The 22,010-nt window shown below is 36.7% G+C and overlaps 1 protein-coding gene across 1 annotated transcript in view; it reads right to left on the reverse strand.

Annotated features, from left to right (window-relative positions):
- ETNK1 (ethanolamine kinase 1) overlaps positions 1–22,010 on the reverse strand; it is a 68,768-nt gene that overhangs the window by 39,243 nt on the left and 7,515 nt on the right. Inside the window, exon 2 of the mRNA XM_025930615.2 lies at positions 8,447–8,706. Coding sequence (XP_025786400.2) covers positions 8,447–8,706 — 260 coding nt within the window. The remainder of the gene's footprint in view (positions 1–8,446; positions 8,707–22,010) is intronic.

Raw genomic sequence — 22,010 nt, forward strand, 5'->3', positions numbered from 1 at the left:
TAATAAACCATGATGTTTTGGGTTTTTTTTTTTTTTTTTTTTTTTGAGAGAGCATATGTGCATACAGGCAGGGGAGGGGTAGAAAGAGAGAGGGAGAGAGAATCCCAAGCAGGCTCCACATTGTCAGCCTAGAGCACCAATGTGCCTGAATCCACGAACCTGAGACAAAATCGAGTCGGGTGCTTAACTGGGCCACCCAGGCACCCCTAAACCATGAATTTTTATTTGTATATATAACAAAGTAATCAAAAATTACCTCAAGATTTCTGATTTTCACTGTCATAGATTGGTCCTTCTTCTACCTGGTCTCAGTTAAGTGAGGCTTCCCTGCACTAATATCAAGGCAAATGCTACTTTAAAACCCCACACTCAGTAAAACAAAACATTTGAAAATTTCAAGGCTTCGGAGAACTTCTTAAATATTCAATAATACTAATTGCTCCCACTCTTGTAAGCTTTCAAAAAATTAAGAGTATTATAACAATAACAGGAATTTTTTTAATTGAAAAGTAATCTCTAATCTTACCACTCCAATAGAGCTTGTTTCATTTTTACATACTCCCTTTGGGTTTTCACATAAGCAAATTATTGTGTGATTGTAGCAAAGTTCATCTATTAAGTGAATTTTTTCCTCTTAGGCCTGCATCAGCCATTCTGCATTATTTTAGACAATATCCAAAATTACGATTTCAATAATAGTACATTTATTTGTGTTTATATGCCTTGGTTATACCTGACTGTAAGAGTTGTCATGATAGAAACATACTATATAACTTTATTTTATGATTATATATTGCCCTACTGATTTCCAAGAGAACATTACCAATATCACGTATAACCCACAATGTACAATGTACCAGTTCCGCTACAATACATACAACATTGGAAGTGTTTTTTACTTATGCATTTTGATAAATGTGCAATAATTGATTTTAAACTGCATTTTTCCCATGATGTCTGTTGCTGGGTGGGTTTTTTTACATTTTTTTTCAAGTTTTTATTTTCAGAGAGAGAGAATGAGCAGGGGAGGGGCAGAGAGAGGGAGAGAGAGAATCCCAAGCAGGCTCCACATTGTCAGTGCAGAGCCCAATGAGGGGCTTGAACTCATGAACCTTGACATGACCTGAGCCAAAATCAGGAGTTGGAGCTTAACCAACTATCACCCAGTCTCCCCCAAGTGGTTTTAAATTAAACTATAGCCAGGATTCCTAGCAAGAGGCAAGTAAAGTATTAGAGAAACACCTGATGAGAAAATTCCCGAACATCTGTGAATTTTAAAAAATTTTCTGAAGGTCTCTCCAATACTTGTTTGCTACAGAAAAGTTCAAATAAAACATGTCATGGTAAACTTCCATAAGCTGAATTACTAGTTAAGCATTAACTTGGTACAACTTGTCTTTATCATACCATTCTCTCACAGCCTCTTCCCTGCTCTGCCTTTTCCTGTAAGGTTCAGTTTAAATGAGATCTCAGGTGAAACACTGCCGAATTTACCCAAGTATACACAGTAAATTATCTGTACTTTTTTTTTGAAAACCTTTTCTGTTTTCTGTGTATACTATTTAGCTTACTTTTTTCCAAGATTATTGTCCGTCACACTGCAAATTACTAGGAGAAAAGGGATTGTCTGAATTCTTTTTCCTTCTCTAGACTAAACATAAATATGTATCAAATTTTTATATTCAAAGTAAATACTCTATTACAATCATAATATACACAAGTGGCAAGTAGCTATGCCTGAAGGAGCCAAAGCCAAGACAGCACCTTGGACTTTGATCTAAGGCTCAATCAGCACTTAATGAAGCTCTGATTAATCAATCAGTCCAGACTGTTAGCTGCATATCAAACTTACCTAATAACAACAGCTCAAAATGTGACACCTAACCCGAAATTAGTAATAAGTCCTTATTTACTAAATCAAATCCTTTTACCATAAATATATGAAATTCATTTTCTAAAGGAGAAAAGCTAAATGCAAGCACATCAATCATCCCAAATTTACACCCCTAACCTCTTCTTGGGGCTCCAGAATTATCATTTATTCAATTGTTTACTTGATTTTTTTTAAAAAGTATTCCACTGTACATATTTTTTTTTTAATTTTTTTTTTCAACGTTTATTTATTTTTTGGGACAGAGAGAGACAGAGCATGAACGGGGGAGGGGCAGAGAGAGAGGGAGACACAGAATCGGAAACAGGCTCCAGGCTCTGAGCCATCAGCCCAGAGCCTGACGCGGGGCTCGAACTCACGGACCGCGAGATCGTGACCTGGCTGAAGTCGGACGCTTAACCGACTGCGCCACCCAGGCGCCCCTCCACTGTACATATTTGAAACCAGTAAAAACCATATTCCCTTTTAAAATCATTTATAATTCAGCTATGACCTTCTTTCAATTAGCTCTTCTTTTTATATTTTCTGTGTTTTACAGTAATTAACAAAACCTTCTGGGGGTACCTGGGTAGCTCAGTTGGTTAAGAGTCCAACTCTTGATTTCAACTCAGCTCATGATAAGATCAAGACCAATGCTGGGCTCTGCACTGACAGCACAGAGCTTACTTGGGATTCTTTCCCCACTGCCTTTCCCCTGCTTGCACTCACTCACATGCACGCTCCCTCTCAAAATAAATAAACATTTTAAAGGAGAAAGAAATTAAAAAAACCTGAACACTTATATATACCATAAGAGAATTACACTGTAACTTCAAATAAATTTAATAGGAAAAAAGGTGAATAGCTAGTGTTACTACTTATAGTGTCAACTAGCCATATCCTTACCTGTCATCTTCTTTGCTTTCTTTTTCAACCTCCATTCTTTTTTTCAAAAATATGAGTCAATTGGGGGTGCCTGGGTGGCTCAGGCTGAGTGTCCCACTCTTGATTTTGGCTCATGTCATGATCTCATGGTTGTGAAATCGAGCCCTGTGTCAGGCTCTGCGCTGAGCATGGAGCCTGCTTGGGATTCTCTCTTTCCATCTGCCCATCCCCTGCACACATGGGTGTGCACATGGGCTCTCTTCTCAATAAATAAATGAACATTTAAGAAAAAACTATAGGTCAATTCAATATATCATTCACTGCAAGCTAAGTGTCATAGAACTTAATTAAATATATTGTTGGGGCACCTGGGTGGCTCAGTTGGTTAAACATCTGACTTCAGCTCAGGTCATGATCTCACAGTTCGTGAGTTGAAGTCCCAGGTCAGGCTCTGTGATGACAGCTCAGAGCCTGCTTTGGATTGTGTGTCTCCCACTCTGCACCTCCCCCACAAGTGCGCGCTCTCTCTCTCTCTCTCTCTTAAAAATAGGCATTTAAAAAATAGAGACAGAGAGAGAGAGAGCGAGAGAGCGCGCGCGCTCTTTGGTCTCTAACAGCATGGGTTCTTTTTTTAATGAAATGTATATATACCTGCATTAGTATCATACATATTCTAAGTAGATCTAACTGAAAGTACAGGAAAAGGCTTCTATATAGACTTTTTTTTTTTAGAGCAGTTTTAGGTTCACAGCAAATCTGAGAGGAAGGTTCAGACATTTCCCAAATGCCCCCTACACTGACAGAAACATCACCTCCTTCAGTATCAACATCCTCTACCAAAGTGGTACATTTGTTACAACTGAAGAACGCATACTGGCATATTGTTATCACCCAAAGTCCATAGTTTACATATGGGTACACACTTGGTGTTGTACTTTCTATGGCTTTGAGCAAATTTATGACAGGTATCCACCATTAAAGTATCATGCAGACATTTTCACTGCCCTAAAAATTCTGTTTCACCTATTCATTCCTCCTTCCCTACTAACCCTTAGCAACCACTGATTTTTTTAATGTCTCCATTGTTTGGTCTTTTTCAGAATGTCATGTAGTTGATTTAATGCAAACATTTTTATGACATGGTATTCAAATACCAAAATGAGCCTTAACAAAAATTCAGTATTCTTGATCAAAAACTGTAATTTTCCATCTTTCTACTTAAGATTACATACAATTATGAAAAGCTTTCCCTTTAAAACAGAAATTCTATAATAAGCTTAACAGCAATGATTTAATTATAGAGAATAATCACAAATCAATAAATGGGGGAAGCTGCATTTATTTTCTTCTTGAATCTTTTTCACTTTACTTGTAATAGGTGGAGTAATAAAGGCCTTACTATTTTCCTTTACATTTTATGTTCTTTTCTCAGTGAGTAAGTAAAAAGATTAAGTTACTCATTATCTTCTGGGATGTACTTGTACTAGGCACATGACTAATTACTTAAAATCTTACTTTTCTCATCTATTAAAATGGATTTTAATATTATCTATTCCCTAGGATTATTGTGAGTTGACTTTATTAACACACTTAAGGTGTTTTGGGGTGCCTGGCAGGTTCAGTAGGTGGAGTGTGCAACTCCTGACCTTGGGGTCATGAGTTCAAGCCCCCCATCATGCATACAGTTTACTTAATTAAAAAATATATTTAAGGGGCGCCTGGGTGGCGCAGTCGGTTAAGCATCCGACTTCAGCCAGGTCACGATCTCGCGGTCCGGGAGTTCGAGCCCCGCGTCGGGCTCTGGGCTGATGGCTCAGAGCCTGGAGCCTGTTTCCGATTCTGTGTCTCCCTCTCTCTCTGCCCCTCCCCCGTTCATGCTCTGTCTCTCTCTGTCCCAAAAATAAAATAAACATTGAAAAAAATATATATATATTTAAGAAAATGCATATACATAAGGTGTTCAGAACAGTGTCCAGTTCATATTAAGTGTTGTATCAATATCAGCCACCATCATCACTTTAATATATCATTTCTCCAATTAATAAAAATTATAACATACCTGTTACTCTATTACCCATTACTCTATCTTTTTTAAAAATATTAGTTAAAAATAAAATCTTCAGGGACGGCTGGATGGCTCAGTTGGTTAAGAATCCAACTCTTGGTTTCAGCTCATGTCATAATCTCACAATTCACGAGTTCGAGACCCACTTGGAGCTCTGCACTGAGAGTGCAGAACCTGTTTGGGATTCTCTCTCCAGCAATCTCTGCCCCTCCTCTGCTCATCCTCCCTCCCCCCCCCCTTTCCCCTCCAAAATAAATAAACTTTAAAAATATAAAGTAAAATAAAATCTTAACTTTTTAATGTAAAATGGTCTCTTCAAGAAAGCTAAAATAAAAACTAAAACAAGGGACTACTCATGAGTATTAAGTACCTAAAATCGCTTAGTTGAGAAAGATTCTGAAATCTCCCATGTTCATGAGGAAAGAGTTCCAAAACTGGTTAGTATTGTCTATCACAAACAAGTGGGGGGGGGGGGGGAGTTAGCAGCAATGATTACTTGCTATGCTACATCTACATGCTGTTTGCATACACCTCACACCTTAAGGAACAATATATAATGTTATAATAGTACACAAGAGCAAAAAAAAAAAAGTCTATGAAATTTAAAATTCAGAAAATGTTTCTAAAAGCATAATAAAGTCAATTGATTAGTATTTAATACTTCAATTAACGTCTAAGTTCTTAAAAGCTCTCCATAAGTTAAAATGTGAAAAGTCTTGAGGAAAAAAATTGTAATTATAAAAGCTAACATATTACCTAGTGTTTAATACATGCCAGGCATTGTTCTAGACTTTTTACATACACTACAACTTTAATCCTTACAACAACCCCCTAGAAATAGGTACTATTATTATTCGCATTTTTTAGGTAGGAAAACTGAGGCACAAAATGTTTAAGTACTATGCCCAATTTCACATAGCTCATAAAGCTGAAGCAGTCTTATTCCACTGTATATCCATAGTGGCAGAGGTATAATGCCATATATAGAATTTCACATGGCTTTTGGGGCACCTGGGTGGCTCAGTCAGTAAGCATCCGACTTCAGCTCAGGACATAATCTCCCAGTTCATGGTTTCGAGCCCCGCATCAAGTTCTGTGTTGACAGCTTGGAGCCTGGACCTGCTTCAGATTCTGTGTCTCCCTCTCTCCCAAATATAAATATTAAAAAAAAAAAAAAAGAATTTCACATGACTTTTGATTCTGTAACTTTCCACGATCACTCAAAGAGGAAAAAAACTGTCCTGAGCATCTACTTTCCATCATGAGATTATAGAATAAAGAGAAGTGAGAAATCTTCTGAATATGTACTACTGACCAACAGATAGTACCCACTGCCAATAGTTCAACGAAAAGTTTAAATTCAGTGTGTTAAAGATAGTTTAGGAATATCAACATTAAGGCAGTTAAGACGGCAACACCAGGGGCGCCTGGGTGGCTCAATTGGTTAAGTGTCCAACTTTGGCTCAGGTCATGATCTCACAGTTCTTGAGTGTGACCCCAATGTCGGGCTCTGTGCATCTCAGAGACTGAAGCCTGCTTCAGATTCTGTCTCCCTCTCTCTCTGCCCCTCCCCCACTTGCACTCTGCCTGTCTGTCTCTCTCTCTCAGAAATAAATAAAAACATTAAAAAAAAAAAAAAAAAAAAGAATGCTACACCAGTGGGGTGCCTGGGTGGCTCAGTTGGTTCAGCATCCAATTTGGTTCAGGTCATGATCTCATGGTTTGTGAGTCCATGGGTTCAAGCCCTGCATCGTGCTCACCACTGTCAGCACAGAGTCTTCTTCAGACCCTCTGTCCCCCTCTCTCTTTACCCCTTCCCTGCTCATGCTCTCTCTCTCTCAAAAATAAAAAAAAATTAAAAAAAAAAAAAAAAAGAAGACTGCTATACCAGTTAAAGTTGTATTAGCTTTAAGCAACTTTCTTCTTAAATCTCTTGTACAAGGACTCATTATTTTCCTCCTTGCTTTAGTTACTAGTACGATGGCCCTTCTCTATGGAGAAGAGAACATTATGGAATATACTTTTTGTATCTGAATCTAACTCCAGCTTTTCCTTTGGCCTAATTTATGCATCTAATCACCTTTAATCCTGTTATATTGATATACTTCAGACACTGTGAACAAGCTTAAGGGTTTATAAATAAATTTCATACACACGCATGCACAAACCTAAACACAAAAAATGTAACACAAATGAAAAAGACATTATCTATTAATTGGGATCCTTCAATAAATTCTAAACAGGGGAGCCTGGATGGCTTAGTCAGAGGAGTGTATGACTCTTGATTTCAAGGCTGTAGGTTGGAGCACCATGTTGAATGCAGAGATTACTTAAAACCTAAAAAAATACATACTAAACATTATACTCATGTAAGGGAGGAGACTCTATCTTGTTAAAAACTGGGGTTTGAATAGATTTCTATACCAAAATATTTTTAAATATTATTTGAAACAGTTATAAAATACATAAATACTGGTCCATTCCATTTTCATCACTGTGTTAACATAGCAACTCTTAAAATATGACCCAGGATCCCTGGAACCTCAAAACCCTTTCAAGTTTATACAGTTAAAACTACTTTGATAAGATATTATTTACCTTTTTCACTCTCTCGTGAGTATACAGTATAGTTTTCAAGAAGCTACATGAAGTGGTGTGATAATGTTATCACACTGATAGCTAACAATGTGCAAGTGAGATTCCTGAATTTAAAAAAAGTTGTTTTAATTTCTAACATGGTAAATATTGATAGATGTAACTCACAAAACCTCTTTGGGTCCTCAATAACCTTTAAGAGCTGTTAAGGGATCTTGAGACCAAAATGTCTGAGAACTTCTGGTTTAAACTATGAATGAATTTGCAGTTTTCAAATCAAGCTCATTTGCTAGTTTTTAAAAGAAAGAGAACTCTAAAAGACAGCAATTTTAGAAAAATGATCAAGCATATGCAAGACGTTATCGTTATAGAAAACATAATACAATGAATTAAAAAGTAGTATAACGTTAACAGAATTAAAAGCATCTTAGTAAGCAAAATCTCTGAAAATATGACCAACTGAGTTACAAAAGTTAGTAATAAGAAATGTGTGATGCTTTAATCCACGCACTACTTTAAAAAATTAAGGGGAAGCCTTGACACTCAGTAGCAGGCTAATCCAAAACCACACGTTAGAGTCCTTTCTTTTGCAAAGAGTCAATAACGAGATGGCAGACAGAAAGGGTTTTTTTTCTTCTTCAGCAAAGACAAAGCAGAGTCCAAACTAAAGAAGTTTCTAAATTAACCAAATAATTGCTGAAAGAAAAGGCAATTGCCTTTTAAATATTTAAAAAATATTTCCTGGGGCACCTGGGTGGCTCAGTTGGTTAAGCATCTGACTCTTGATTTCAGCTCAGGTCATGATCTCATAGTTCATGGAATCGAGCCCCACATTGGGCTCCACGTTGAGCACGGACCCTGCTTGGGGTTCTCTCTCTCCCTCCCTCTGTCTGTCTGTCTGTCTGTCTGTCTGTCTCTCTCTCTCTCTCTCTCAAAATAAATAAATAAACATTTAAAATATACATGTAATTCCTTAGTGCACTTAATACTCTTATTCATCAGAAAGAAAAATTTAGAGAAAGTAAATATACCTGAAAATGGCAGGGTTGCAGACATGCTTTGGATCCAATGCTTCTCCCTGTATAAATTCATAGCACAGTCCATTATTGAAGGTACAGTAGAGTTGTGGTGCACAGCCATGAGCCTGCAACACTCGGAAACTCTTCACTTCCTCATCTCGATCAACTAACAGCTCAGTCTTATTGCCATAAATTCGCACCAGGACTACATCCTCCATTGTATTACTCACGTAACAGCCAATAAGTTTATTTGTGATTCCATCTGTGAAAAGCTGCCAAAGGAAAAAAAAAAAAGAAGAAAAAATGAGTGAAAAACCAATTATATACTTCATTAACAAATGAAATAGCAGATAACTTGAAAATAACTGAAACATCTACTTTTTAACATAAAAAAAAAACTTCTAAATACAATTTTGCCAAACAGGTCTATAATTTTAATTCTAGATTTAAATAAAAAGGAATGCTACCGCTTAATATGTTGCCCTTAATTCCCATAGCATTATGTCTTTTCTCTTGATCCAAAAGCATTAATTATTCAATCTCTAGTACTTCTATACAATGTTTTGATGCTATTGTATCTCAAAGTATACCTTGTACTGCAATCACTATAAATGTGTGTATACACACACAATCTCCTATGTCTAATAGTCCGGAAACTCTCTGAAAACAGAGACACTGCCCTCTTTCAGCATGGCATTTAACGTATAAAGGTCTTTAATAATATTCACAAGTTTAGGGGGTGCCTGGATGGCTCAGTCGGTTAAAAGCATCCAACTCTTGGTTTCAGCTCAGGTCATAATCTCAGTCGTGAGATCAAACCTCATGTCCACGCTTAGTACAGAGCCTACTTAAGATTTGCTCTCTCTCTGCCCCTCTCCCCTGCTCACTCGAGCTCTCTCCCTAAGATACAAAAACGTTTAAATAATAATAATGTTCACAAGTTTAAATACACAAATATAAATCTACCATACGTTACAAATTATGGTAAATCTCCAACTTATAAAAAATGAATTTTAAATGCCAATTTTAAAAGGTTACTTAACACAACATGCATTAGAAGTTGTTGCAAGCATTTAGGTTATAACTTTTTAAACTTAAATACTGTGGCTAAAAAGAGAAGTACAACCTAATGAGAGGAAATGAGAGGTTAAGTAGAAACTTCCACAATATTTTCTAAAAGGGACTTTTGGGACTTTTCAAGAGCTTATGTCAAGTATGTCAAGTTCTTTTTTGTATCTGAGCACAAATGGTACACTTAAAAGGCAAACAGATGATTAGCAGTGTTAGTTCAAATCTATTCAAAAACTGCAATTTTTATTTTCCTCTTATTTGATACTAAAACTAATTTTTCTATTTGCTCAAAGCTTTTGGAGGCTCTCAGGTGGAATAAAGGGACAAGAGATAAAAGTCAAAGTGTAAGCAAGAGTTAAGGACATTTTTTTCCAAGAAAACGGTCAAAAAAAAAAAAACAGGAAAAAGAGCCAAAGGATAAGTTTTAAACGTACACATATTTAGTTAATGCCTGAGAAAAAAATGTAAACGTTTCTATTTCAATAAGATTACTGTAATGATAAACGACATCTGAAAAGGCTTATATCTTCAGGTGAAAATCTGGAACTGTTTACTAAAGTTAATATAATACACAGCTAACTAGGTTTGGGGGTTTTTTTGTTTTAGTTTTTTTTTATGTTTACTTATTTTTGAGAGAGAGAGCGAGCATGAGCAGGGTAGAGGCAGAGAAAAAAGGAGACACAGAATCCAAAGCAGGCTCCAGGCTATCAGCACAGAACCCAACTTGGGGCTTGAACTCACAGACCACAAGATCATGACCTGAGCTGAAGTTGGATGCTCAACTGACTGAACCACCCAGTCACCCCAACTAATTTATATATATATATTTTTTTATTATATACAAGACTTGACTATTATCCTTATTCACATAATGCAAGTAAATTACATGAGTTAAGTAAAGAGGCTTATTTTAAATACTTTTTCAGGTATGCAGAGACATACAAGTATTGCTTTCCACCTAGATTTCACAAAATTCTATGTAGAATTGACAAGAAGCATATGCACTTACACTAAATGCAAATCATTTTATTAAAATCTGTGTTGAAAAGCATACTGTCTACTACAAGGTCATATCAATTCATATACATTATTCTGTAACTTCAGATGTACGATAAAATATTTCAACTTACTGTAACAAAGACTGAGAAACTAACCCCAGCATCCTCTACTGTGCAATAACTACATACTTCCAACGAAATAATAAACCATAAATTCTTGTAAAAAAATAAATACATGAATAATATCACTTCACATCTATAAAAATATTGTATGTATAAATAAGGATAGAAATGTCTGCAAAGATATTCAAGAAAATATTAGGCAGACAGGTTAAATCTTGTTTTTTGTTTTGTTTCTCTAAACTTTTTCCTTTTGGTTTATGTATGTTTTCTCACTTTCATTTTCCTGCAATGAGCCTAGTTTACATTTGAAAAATTAAATTACTAACAGAAAAGAAGCCCAACAACTAGGAACTGACCTGGCACACACAGTAAAGCCTTGAGGTTCTATTGAACATAAATAATTTCACAGAACACCAACATCAGATGAGGCCACTCTGACCACAATGGTTCAAGACAAAAACAAAGCCATTCTGTAATCATGCCTGAATGTAGACAAAATCATAAAATTTTTTCAAACCACAAAAATGACTAAATATCCCCCTATTTTGGCTAGTATGAATGACTGCTCTTCGTTTTCAGTCACAGCTTTGGCCCTGCTTCATTCCTCCAGTCCTTTAGATAAGATTAATATATCCCCAGTCATAGACTTGCCCCCACTTCCTGACAACACCAAATCCAGAGGAAAGCCTAGCTTACTTGAACACTTTCCCAAATCAGCAGACCCAAATCCTATTAAGTCCTTTGTAACATCCACTTACTGAGATCCCTACTATTCCTACCTAGTGGTGTAAGTTCTCTCTTAAACCCAACTTGTTTAGCTAAAAGTGTGTTCTTAATGGAGAACACTGGCTTTAAAAATGTATGGATAGGGGCGCCTGGGTGGCGCAGTCGGTTAAGCGTCCGACTTCAGCCAGGTCACGATCTCGCGGTCCGTGAGTTCGAGCCCCGCGTCAGGCTCTGGGCTGATGGCTCGGAGCCTGGAGCCTGTTTCCGATTCTGTGTCTCCCTCTCTCTCTGCCCCTCCCCGGTTCATGCTCTGTCTCTCTCTGTCCCAAAAATAAATAAACGTTGAAAAAAAAAATTAATTTAATAATAAAAAATTTTTTTTTAAATAAAGATGTATGGATAATGGTTTTTGCCCTTGGATGGTTCCCACCTCATATATAAACCTACAGGAAACTCAGAAGGTGCTGAACCTTCTGAAACATACAGTAAAATATACTAGGTATATACTAGATACATATACTAGATATATACTAGAAATGTAAATTTTCACCTCAATGGAGGAAGGACAAAACTAATACAAATCTCATGGAGCTCCTTTTCTCAGGAACTATATCTTGCACTGTTTGTCAAATATTTAGGATAGTACTAGCTCAGCGAAAAACATTCTGAACTGAATGATAACAAAAACATTTCAAAACTTGTGGATGCTTGCAGGGTCATGTAAATAAAAATATTAAAAATTAAAAAGGCAGAAAATTAATGATCTAGCTTCCAGCTCAAGAAGCTAGATAAGTAATTCTTCAAATATATATATATTAGAAAGAGAATAAAAGGGCAAAATTATCAATAAAACACAAAAATTCAACCATCAAAAATTGTTATTTTTAAAGATAAGGTTGATCACTTCCAAGCAAAACTATCAAGGAAAAAAAAAAAAGAAAACAAACTATCAGTAAGATATCAAAACATGCCAAGGACATTACAAGAATATTATAAAGACCACTCTCATGAACATAGTTGTAAAAATTCCAATCAAAATATTAGTAACTAGGGTCACTGGACTGGCTCAGTTGGTACAGTATACAACCCTTGATCTTGGGGGTCATGAGTCTGAGCCCCACATGGGGTGTAGAGATTACTTAAATAAATACTTTAAAAAACATATCAATAACTAATATTTAAAAAGGAGAACACGTCACAACCAAATGGGACTTACTCTAAAAAGCAAAGGTTTTCAACATTAAATTTTTTTTTAAAAAATCAATGTAATTCAGCTCAACAGAAAAATGGGAGGAAAATCATGCAATCATCATGAGAAGCAAAAAAAAAAGTATACCATAAAATCAACACTCATGTATGATAAACACATGTGCAACTAAGAATAAAATGAAACTTCCTAGGATGCTTGGCTGGCTTAGTCCATAGAACATGCAACTTCTCATCTTAGGGTCATCAGTACAAGCCCCACATTAGGGGCAGAGTTAACTTTAAAAAAAGAAAGTTTGGGGTGCCTGAGTGGCTCAGTTGGTTGAACATCTGACTCTTGACTTTGGCTCAGGTCATGATTTCAGTCTGTGGGTTCAAGCACCACATTAGGCTCTGCACCATCAGTGCAGAGCCTGCTCAGGATTCTCTCCTTATCTCACTGCCCTTGCCCCACTCGTGCTCTCTCTCTCTCAAAAAAGTAAACATTTTTGGGGCGCCTGGGTGGCGCAGTCGGTTAAGCGTCCGACTTCAGCCAGGTCGCGATCTCGCGGTCCGCGAGTTCGAGCCCCGCGTCGGGCTCTGGGCTGATGGCTCAGAGCCTGGAGCCTGTTTCCGATTCTGTGTCTCCCTCTCTCTCTGCCCCTCCCCCGTTCATGCTCTGTCTCTCTCTGTCCCAAAAATAAATAAACGTTGAAAAAAAAAAAAAAAAAAAAAACATTTTTTTTAAAGTTTAAAAACAAAAAGCAAAAATGTGGAGAAAAATTAAAGGACTAAATAAATGGGATATGCCTTGTTTATGGATTTTGAGACTCAATATTGTTAATGATTTTACTTCTCAAAAATCTATAGAGTCCACAAAGTATCAAACTCTCATACAGTTTCTTTTGTGAAAATTGAAAAGTTGAGTCTACAATTTATATGGCAATTTAAAAAGTCAAGAATAGTCAAGAAAATTTTAAGGAACAAAGTTAAAACCCTGTATCATGGACTACAGTAATTATATCAGCTTCCAACAACCATAGTAAAGCCTGAGAGTAATCAAGATAGTATACAGTACCAGCGCAACAGATAAAACAGACCAAAGGGACAGAACAACATAACCTGGCCCACATACAATGCAACCTGATTTATGACAATGATGACACTATAATGGGGAAAAGATGGCCTTTTCAATAAACAATAAGGAGTCAACTGATAGCCACATGGAAAAAAATTAATCATGATCCCTTCTACCTAACATCATACACAATTCTAGATCGATATAAAATATCAAAACAGTAAAGCTTGTACAAAACACAGAAGAATGAACATCTTTATGAGGTTGACACAGGAAGAGATCTCAAGACATAAAACAAGCAACCTATAAGGAAAAAAAATTCAAATACTGGTTTTAAGATTATCAAATATACTACTAAGAGTGAAAGTGCAAGCTACATTTTGGCAGACAATAATTGTAATATTTATTTATTTGAAAAGGACTCAACTCGGGGTGCCTGGGTGGCTCAGTCGGTTAAGCAGCCGACTTCGGCTCAGGTCATGATCTCACAGTCTGTGAGTTCGAGCCCCGTGTCGAGCTCTGTGCTGACAGCTCAGAGCCTGGAGCCTGCTTCAGATTCTGTGTCTCCCTCTCTCTCTGACCCTCCCTCGTTCATGCTCTCTCTGTCTCAAAAATAAATAAACGTTAAAAAAAAAAAAAGGACTCAACTCTACAACATATAAACAACATCTTCACAAAGGAAAAACTGAAAAATCAGCAAAAGATTTGAACAAGTACCTCAAAATAGAAGACATCCAAATATCCAACACACACAAAAAAAAGATGCCCTTAGCCACCAGCAGAATGCAAATTACACCCATAAGGTATCCCTAATGCCCACAAGAATGATAAAAATAAAGACAAATAATACCAGCTGTTGGTAAAAATGAAACACACTGAAACTATCATATACTGCCATTATGGGTATAACTGGGCACAACCACTTTGGAAAACTGAAAATATGTAGTGAGGCTGAAAATACTTAAGCCAGATGACCTAGCAAGTCTAACTATTCACCTAACAGAAAGGGTCATTTATGTTCACCAAAAATATATATAATTATGTTTGTAACAGCATAATTTTTAATAGTCAAATACTGAAAACATCCCAAATGTCCATCAACAGTAGGAAATAATGAAACTGAAGTGCATTCTCACAATGGAATAAGTTATTGTAAGAACTATATATACACACGAATAAATCTCTCAAAATTTGAACAAAATCCAGCCCCAAAAACAAAAAAAACAAAAATAGTCCACATGATTCCATTTAAAAAATTCATAAACAAAATTATGATGTAAGAAATCAGGATAGGAGTAATCTTTGGCTGGGGAGAGAGATGATGAATAATGACTACAGGGGAACATAAGAAGATTCAGGGGTACTGTTTCCCCAAATCCGTTTCCTGACCTGGATACTTATTACACAGGTATGGTCATTTTGTAGGAAAATTCATCAGGTTCTACACTCGATGAATTGTGTGCTTTTTATTATGTGTATCACTTATCAACATTAATAGACTTTTATTAAAAAGAGTTAACACAATATTCAGAGCGGGAGGAATGTATTTTCACGTTAATCTTCTCATTACCTTCAACGATTTTCCAATTTTACAAAGGTGTAAAAGCAATACACATTTGGAAGAAACCATACTTTGAATATGAATTTTGGGCTGGCGATATGCAGTTTGATCCTCTCATGATGATAGTTAACAGCAGCTGCAGCTCTCAGTCAACCACATGATCATGACAATAAACAACCAATGCACTTCCAACCATTCTGTACCCAAACAACCATTCTGTTTTTCACTTTCAGTACAGTATTCAATAAATTACATACAATATTCAATACTTTATTATAAAATAGTCTTTCTGTTAGATGATTTTACCCAACTGTAGGCAATGTCAGTGTTCCGGGCACATTTAAGATAGGCTAAGCTAAGCTATGATGTGCAGTAGGTTACATGTGTTAAATGCATTTCCGATTTGGGGGATTTTTGACTTACAATGGGTTTATCAGGACATAACCACATCAGAAGTCAAAGGATACATATACATGAAATGAAATAAAATTTCTTAATCTATTACATGCATTCTCAAAACAGGTATCACCAAAGAAGCAAGAAAAAGCTATTACAATGGTTTGTGGCTTACCAAAGCTCAATACTACCTGACAAAATCCTATTCTTTGGTATATAATTTCTGTTAGATAGAAATCAACAAAGCTTTTTAATTAATTTCATTTTAATTTTTGTTTCGAGAATACTTATTAAAAGGATTGAGAAACAATGGCCTACAACAAAGACATATTCAATAAATGTTTGTTTATGTATAGACTGATTGTAAAATACCTCAGAAATGCTCAGTTTGTAGAATGAGAAAATTATGGCTGAGATAAATTCCCTTACTTATCCAAAATCACACAATGGAAGAACAGGTTAAAAGCTGGTATTATGACTATTAATCTGTTCCAAGGATATCAAATTTGCTAGCATCATCCTAGACTCAGTGTAATATTGCTAAAGCATTTTGGGGGGAGAAAATAAAAGGCGTTAGAGGCTAAATCCTTGATGCCAGGTTTGCCAAATCACCCACAGTATCAAACAGCAGGCGTGCTGCCATCTGTTACAGGAGGTAAAAGTAAATGAAACCTAGCAGATAGATCCAACCTGAGAGGAGTTTCATCACTGAATCTACAATAAAATGCAAAATAATAAGAAACTGGCTAAAGGCACAATTCCCTGGCTATTATTAGCATACTACCTAGAACAGAAAGCTAAAGACAGTTTTAGGGTGGGCTGTGATGTTAAATAGAGCCAGATTCCAACTGATCCAATCCAACATCAAACTGCTCAGTTCAAAACCATCACAAAACAGAAAAATCATACTGAGCAGATTTACAGCTGTTTACCAAAATGATTCAGGTAACGAAGAGACAAAGTCAGGAAACTACTGAAACCAGGGGAGATAGCGTAAAAGTTGTCTTATTTAGTGGGGTCAATATAGCTGGTTCCCTGAAGAACCTTTATTAACATGGCTCATAAGAATGGTTAAGTTAGGAGCAGTCTATGAAGACCATACCATGTTTGAGCTAATGCAGGATCCATAGCTCAGTGACAGTCCTGAATGGCAGTGACTAACCCAAACAAGAGTGCCAGCCTGGTACAATGAATGAAAGTGGCTAGAAAGTTTGTTTATCCTGAGAAGGGGAAGTGTCCTGTCCCTCCTTTGCATGCAAAGTGGAATAATCCAGATGAAGGGCTGATATGCTATATATACAGACCATACTAGATTTGCCTTCCAGTGACCAAGATATTCAGTATGTCTCACCCCCAGGTCACTATGAATACTGTATGATAAAGATGGCTTCTTTTATGGGGCACCTGGGTAGGTCAACTGGTTAAGCGTCCAACTCTTTGTTTTGGCTCAGGTCATGATCTCATGGTTCATGGGTTCAAGCCCCGTGTTGTGCTCGCGATGTTGGTGTGGAGCCTGCTTGGGATTCTCTCCCCTTCTCTCCCTGCCCCTCCCCTGTTTATTTATTATTAAAATAAGTAAATTTAATAAAAAAAAAGATGGCTCCTTCTATATGGGTCCCCCACGTAACTTTACTGTTACCAACGCAAGAAACCATTCAGGATGCTGTATCAGACTTGCTGTCTAAAGCTTCCCTTTATGGGTCTTAGGAATAATACCAAGAAAATTAGAATGGTTCACTAGGAAGTGGAAAGATAAGACAGATGGCAAATCTATTTGCCCCAACACAATGGAAGTTGTGAGGCTTTTTTTGGGGGGTTTTTTTTTGAAAGACAGAAAGAGTGAGAGCACAAGTGTGCAAGCAGGGAAGAAGCAGAGGGGAAAGGAGAGACAATCATAAGCAAACTCCACACCTAGTGAGATCATGACCTGAGTCGAAATCAAGAGTTGAACACTTAACCGACTTAGCCACTCAGCTGCCCCAAGATTATGGCTTTATTGACACTTAAAAGCTACAGTGGGGGGCGCCTGGGTGGCGCAGTCGGTTAAGCGTCCGACTTCAGCCAGGTCACAATCTCTCGGTCCGTGAGTTCGAGCCCCGCGTCAGGCTCTGGGCTGATGGCTCGGAGCCTGGAGCCTGTTTCCGATTCTGTGTCTCCCTCTCTCTCTGCCCCTCCCCCGTTCATGCTCTGTCTCTCTCTATCCCAAAAATAAATAAACGTTGAAAAAAAAAAAACAAATTTATAAAAAAAAAAAAAGCTACAGTGGTATTAATAAACTTGAAGGTCTTCTTTAGACCCTCAAATCATAATTCAATACTTCTTTCAATATTTGACACTGTCCTGCAGCTACAAACCCTGAGATGGTAAAAATATTAAATTCTACACATCAACTATGAAACTCCTTCAGTCCTAATGATTTAATACGCCAAACAGGGAACCTGTTTTGACACGTATTTATGGTCTAGAATGACCAGTCAACTACTGAATTTAAATGAATAAACTCTCATGCCAATAAAATAGTAAAGGCAAGTTTCAATTATTAAGCTAATGGTTGCTAAACCAACTAAAAAGCCTAGAAAGGTGGAAATTAATACATATCAGTTAATTGTTTTGTGGAAGAAACCCTTGGATTCCATCATCTTCCAAAATAATAAAGTTAGAAGTAAAATAATAATACCATTTTCATGTATCCCACTGGCAAAAATTTTTAAATTCAGTATCAGGGATTGGACAAGGTATAAGGAAAATCGTGTTCTCCACCACTGTATTGAGAAGTATAAATTAATGCAACTTTTGTGACAATTTGGTAATACGAAAGTGAGAAACAGCATGACAGTTTAATGAGTCAACTAGGATTGGCTGTAATACCCACTTATTCAAACACTAATCTAGATGCAGCTGTGAAGGTGCGGTAGCTACACTTAACCTGTACAATCAGTTATGAGGGTGGGCTTCATCCAATCAGTTTAAGATATATAAAAATAAAACAAGTTTTAAGTTTTCCTGAAGAAATTCTACCTTAAGATGACAGTATCAACTCCTACCTAAGTTTCTAGCCTACTATCCTGCCCTATATTTCAGACTTACCAGCCTCTACAAGTACATGAGCCAATTCTTTGAAATAAAGCCCACATACTATACCCGTAACTGGCACACAGTTTTTAACTTTTTAATTCCACTAGTAAGAACTTATTCCATGGATATACTTAGAAAAGTTATCCAAAACATATGTATAGGAGCAGTTCATGCAAAACTACTTTAACGTGCAAAAAATAGAAATGATTCAATGTTGTTTAAAAAATATGAGGCGGGGGTGCCTGGCTGGCTCAGTGGATGGACCATGCAACTCTTGATCTCAGGGTCATGAGCTCAAGTCCCATGTTGGGTGTAGAGATTATTTTTAAAAAATTTTTAAAAAAAAGGTTAAAAAATATGAGGTAGATTACATATACTGACACAGGAGGATGCCTAAAATATATTATTTTAAAATCCAAGATACAGAATAACTCTGTTGCATTACAAAAGGGATATAGTTATACTTACTAATATTTATTAATATAGGTAATATGTGCCCGGATAAACCCATAATCTGATTTTTTAGAAGTTCAAAAAAACTGCTCACAAAATTACTGTGGGGAGAATGAATGGAAGTTGGAAGTTGAGGGAGTTACACTTTTTACTTTTCATTTTACATAGTCTTGTATATTTTTTAAATATTTTATTAAGAGCATATATTATTTGTATTTTTTTAAACAAAACCAACACGTTTAGACAGTATATGAACCTTTCTAATTTTCTAGTTTATACTCCTCACAATTTTTGTTGGTTTGTTTGGTTTTTATTGTGAGAGAGAGAGAGAGAGAGAGAGAGAGAGAAAGCACAGGGGAGGGGCGCAGAGAGAGGGAAAGAGAGAATCTGAGGCAGGTTCTGCACTGACAAGCAGCAATCCCGACTGGGGCTCGAACTCAGGAACCGTGAGATCATTATCTGAAGTCAGTCACTTAACTGACTGAGCCACCCAGGCACAGCTCTTCAAAAATTTTTAAACTTCATTTTAATAATTCAGGAACATGATGTTCAACATGACCAAATATTATATTTATGGCTATCAAAAATTATAGTCAATATCATACAAACATGGGAAAGTGAAAGGCCGCATAAAAAAAAGGACTACAAAATTATATACTTGGTATGATCCTAACTATGCAAAAGAAGGTAATGAAAAAACAACTGATTTTTTTTCATAAAATATGGATCAGAAATGGTTTTTCTCCCTATTCAAACTTTCAATACTGTGATATATCTTTGTAGTAAAACTAAATTATTTCACATTCATGTCCCTTATAAAAGGAAATTCATACACTCAGTATATTATTTTCTCATAGTACTGACTTGCAAAAAAAATTTTTTTTCAATATATGAAATTTATTGTCAAATTGGTTTCCATACAACACCCAGTGCTCATCCCAAAAGGTGCCCTCTTCAATACCCATCACCCACCCTCCCCTCCCTCCCACCCTCCATCAACCCTCAGTTTGTTCTCAGTTTTTAAGAGTCTCTTATGCTTTGGTTCTCTCCCACTATAACCTCTTTTTTTTTTTCCTTCCCCTCCCCCATGGGTTTCTGTTAAGTTTCTCAGGATCCACATAAGAATGAAAACATATGGTATCTGTCTTTCTCTGTATGGCTTATTTCACCTAGAATCACACTCTCCAGTTCCATCCATATTGCTACAAAGGGCCATGTTTCATTCTTTCTCATTGCCACATAATACTCCATTGTGTATATAAACCACAATTTCTTTATCCATTCATCAGTTGATGGACATTTAGGCTCTTTCCATAATTTGGCTATTGTTGAGAGTGCTGCTATAAACATTGGGGTACAAGTGCCCCTATGCATCAGCACTCCTGTATCCCTTGGGTAAATTCCTAGCAGTGCTATTGCTGGGTCATAGGGTAGATCTATTTTTAATTTTTTGAGGAACCTCCACACTGTTTTCCAGAGTTGATTTGCAAAAAATTATTAAAGAAAAACAGAAAAGAAAAGAGAAGAGAAGAGAAGAGAAGAGAAGAGAAGAGAAGAGAAGAAAAGAAAAGAAAAGAAAAGAAAAGAAAAGAAAAGAAAAGAAAAGAAAAGAGAAACGAAACGAAACGAAACGAAACGAAACGAAACGAAACGAAACGAAACGAAACGAAACGAAACGAAACGAAACGAAACTGCTATTGTGGAGCGCCTGGGTGGCTCAGTTGGTTAAGCATCTGACTTCAGTTTAGGTCATGATCTTGTGGTTTATGAGTTCAAGCCCTGCCTCTAGCGCTGTGCTGACAGCTCAGAGCCTGAGCCTGCTTCAGATTCTGTGTCTCCCTCTCTCTCTACCTGTCCTCCACTCATGCTCTCTCTCTCTCAAAAATAAACATTAAAAAAAACCCAAAAAAAAACCTGTTATTGTGACTACCACTAGAGGGAGGGAGAGATTAGGACCAGGAAGTAAAATGGAGATATTCTGGGTTGCTGATATTTTCTTTACCATGGTTTGGGTTACACAGTATTTGTTCTACAAAAAAATTTACGTTTCATAGATTTTTCTGTATGTTTATTATATCTCACGATTTTTAAAAGGATGATAAAAATTTATTTACAGCCCATCTATTATATCAAAGAGCAAAATAACTCCTCAGAAAACAAAATATTTCTCAAGTGAGATATCTAGCCTCTGATTCCTTAAGTATAGGTCTTCTATTACCTCCCTATCTTTGTCACCCCCCAAAAAAAAAAATCCTTAAGCTTCTCTGTTCCCTCACCTGCAAACAAGCAATTAACTCCTTCGTATTTATTTTCCGAAATGCCCAATCTGCCCTTTATTTTCATCTCCAAGGCCACTGTCCTTATTTGAGTAGCAGCAACTCTTGTCTGAACTAACAGTCCTCCTAGGTTAAGTTTTTCTCCAACATTTTTTTTTCTTTTTTTTTTTTTTTTTGAACGTTTATTTATTTTTGGGACAGAGAGAGACAGAGCATGAACGGGGGAGGGGCAGAGAGAGAGGGAGACACAGAATCGGAAGCAGGCTCCAGGCTCTGAGCCATCAGCCCAGAGCCTGACGCGGGGCTCGAACTCCCGGACCGCGAGATCGTGACCTGGCTGAAGTCGGACGCTTAACCGACTGCGCCACCCAGGCGCCCCGCTCCAACATTTTTTAATGTGATACTCAGACAAAAATATATTTATCATCTAATTCAGTACCATACTTTCATATGAAAAAAGCTTCACCTTATTATTTGCAAGACTCTCTGATCTATCCTATTGCATCCTATTTTAACTCATCTTTTTAAACTGTAGTAGTTTCAACCCACTCTGCTGACTTAGCATTCTATTCATGTGGGGTAACCACTAGTTTCAAAACCAATGTCCTAAGTGGATCACTTATTCCCCAATTCA

This window comes from Puma concolor, chromosome B4, assembly GCF_028749965.1.
Source record: "Puma concolor isolate L17-30 chromosome B4, mPumCon1.1.hap2, whole genome shotgun sequence".
NCBI lineage: Eukaryota > Metazoa > Chordata > Mammalia > Carnivora > Felidae > Puma > Puma concolor.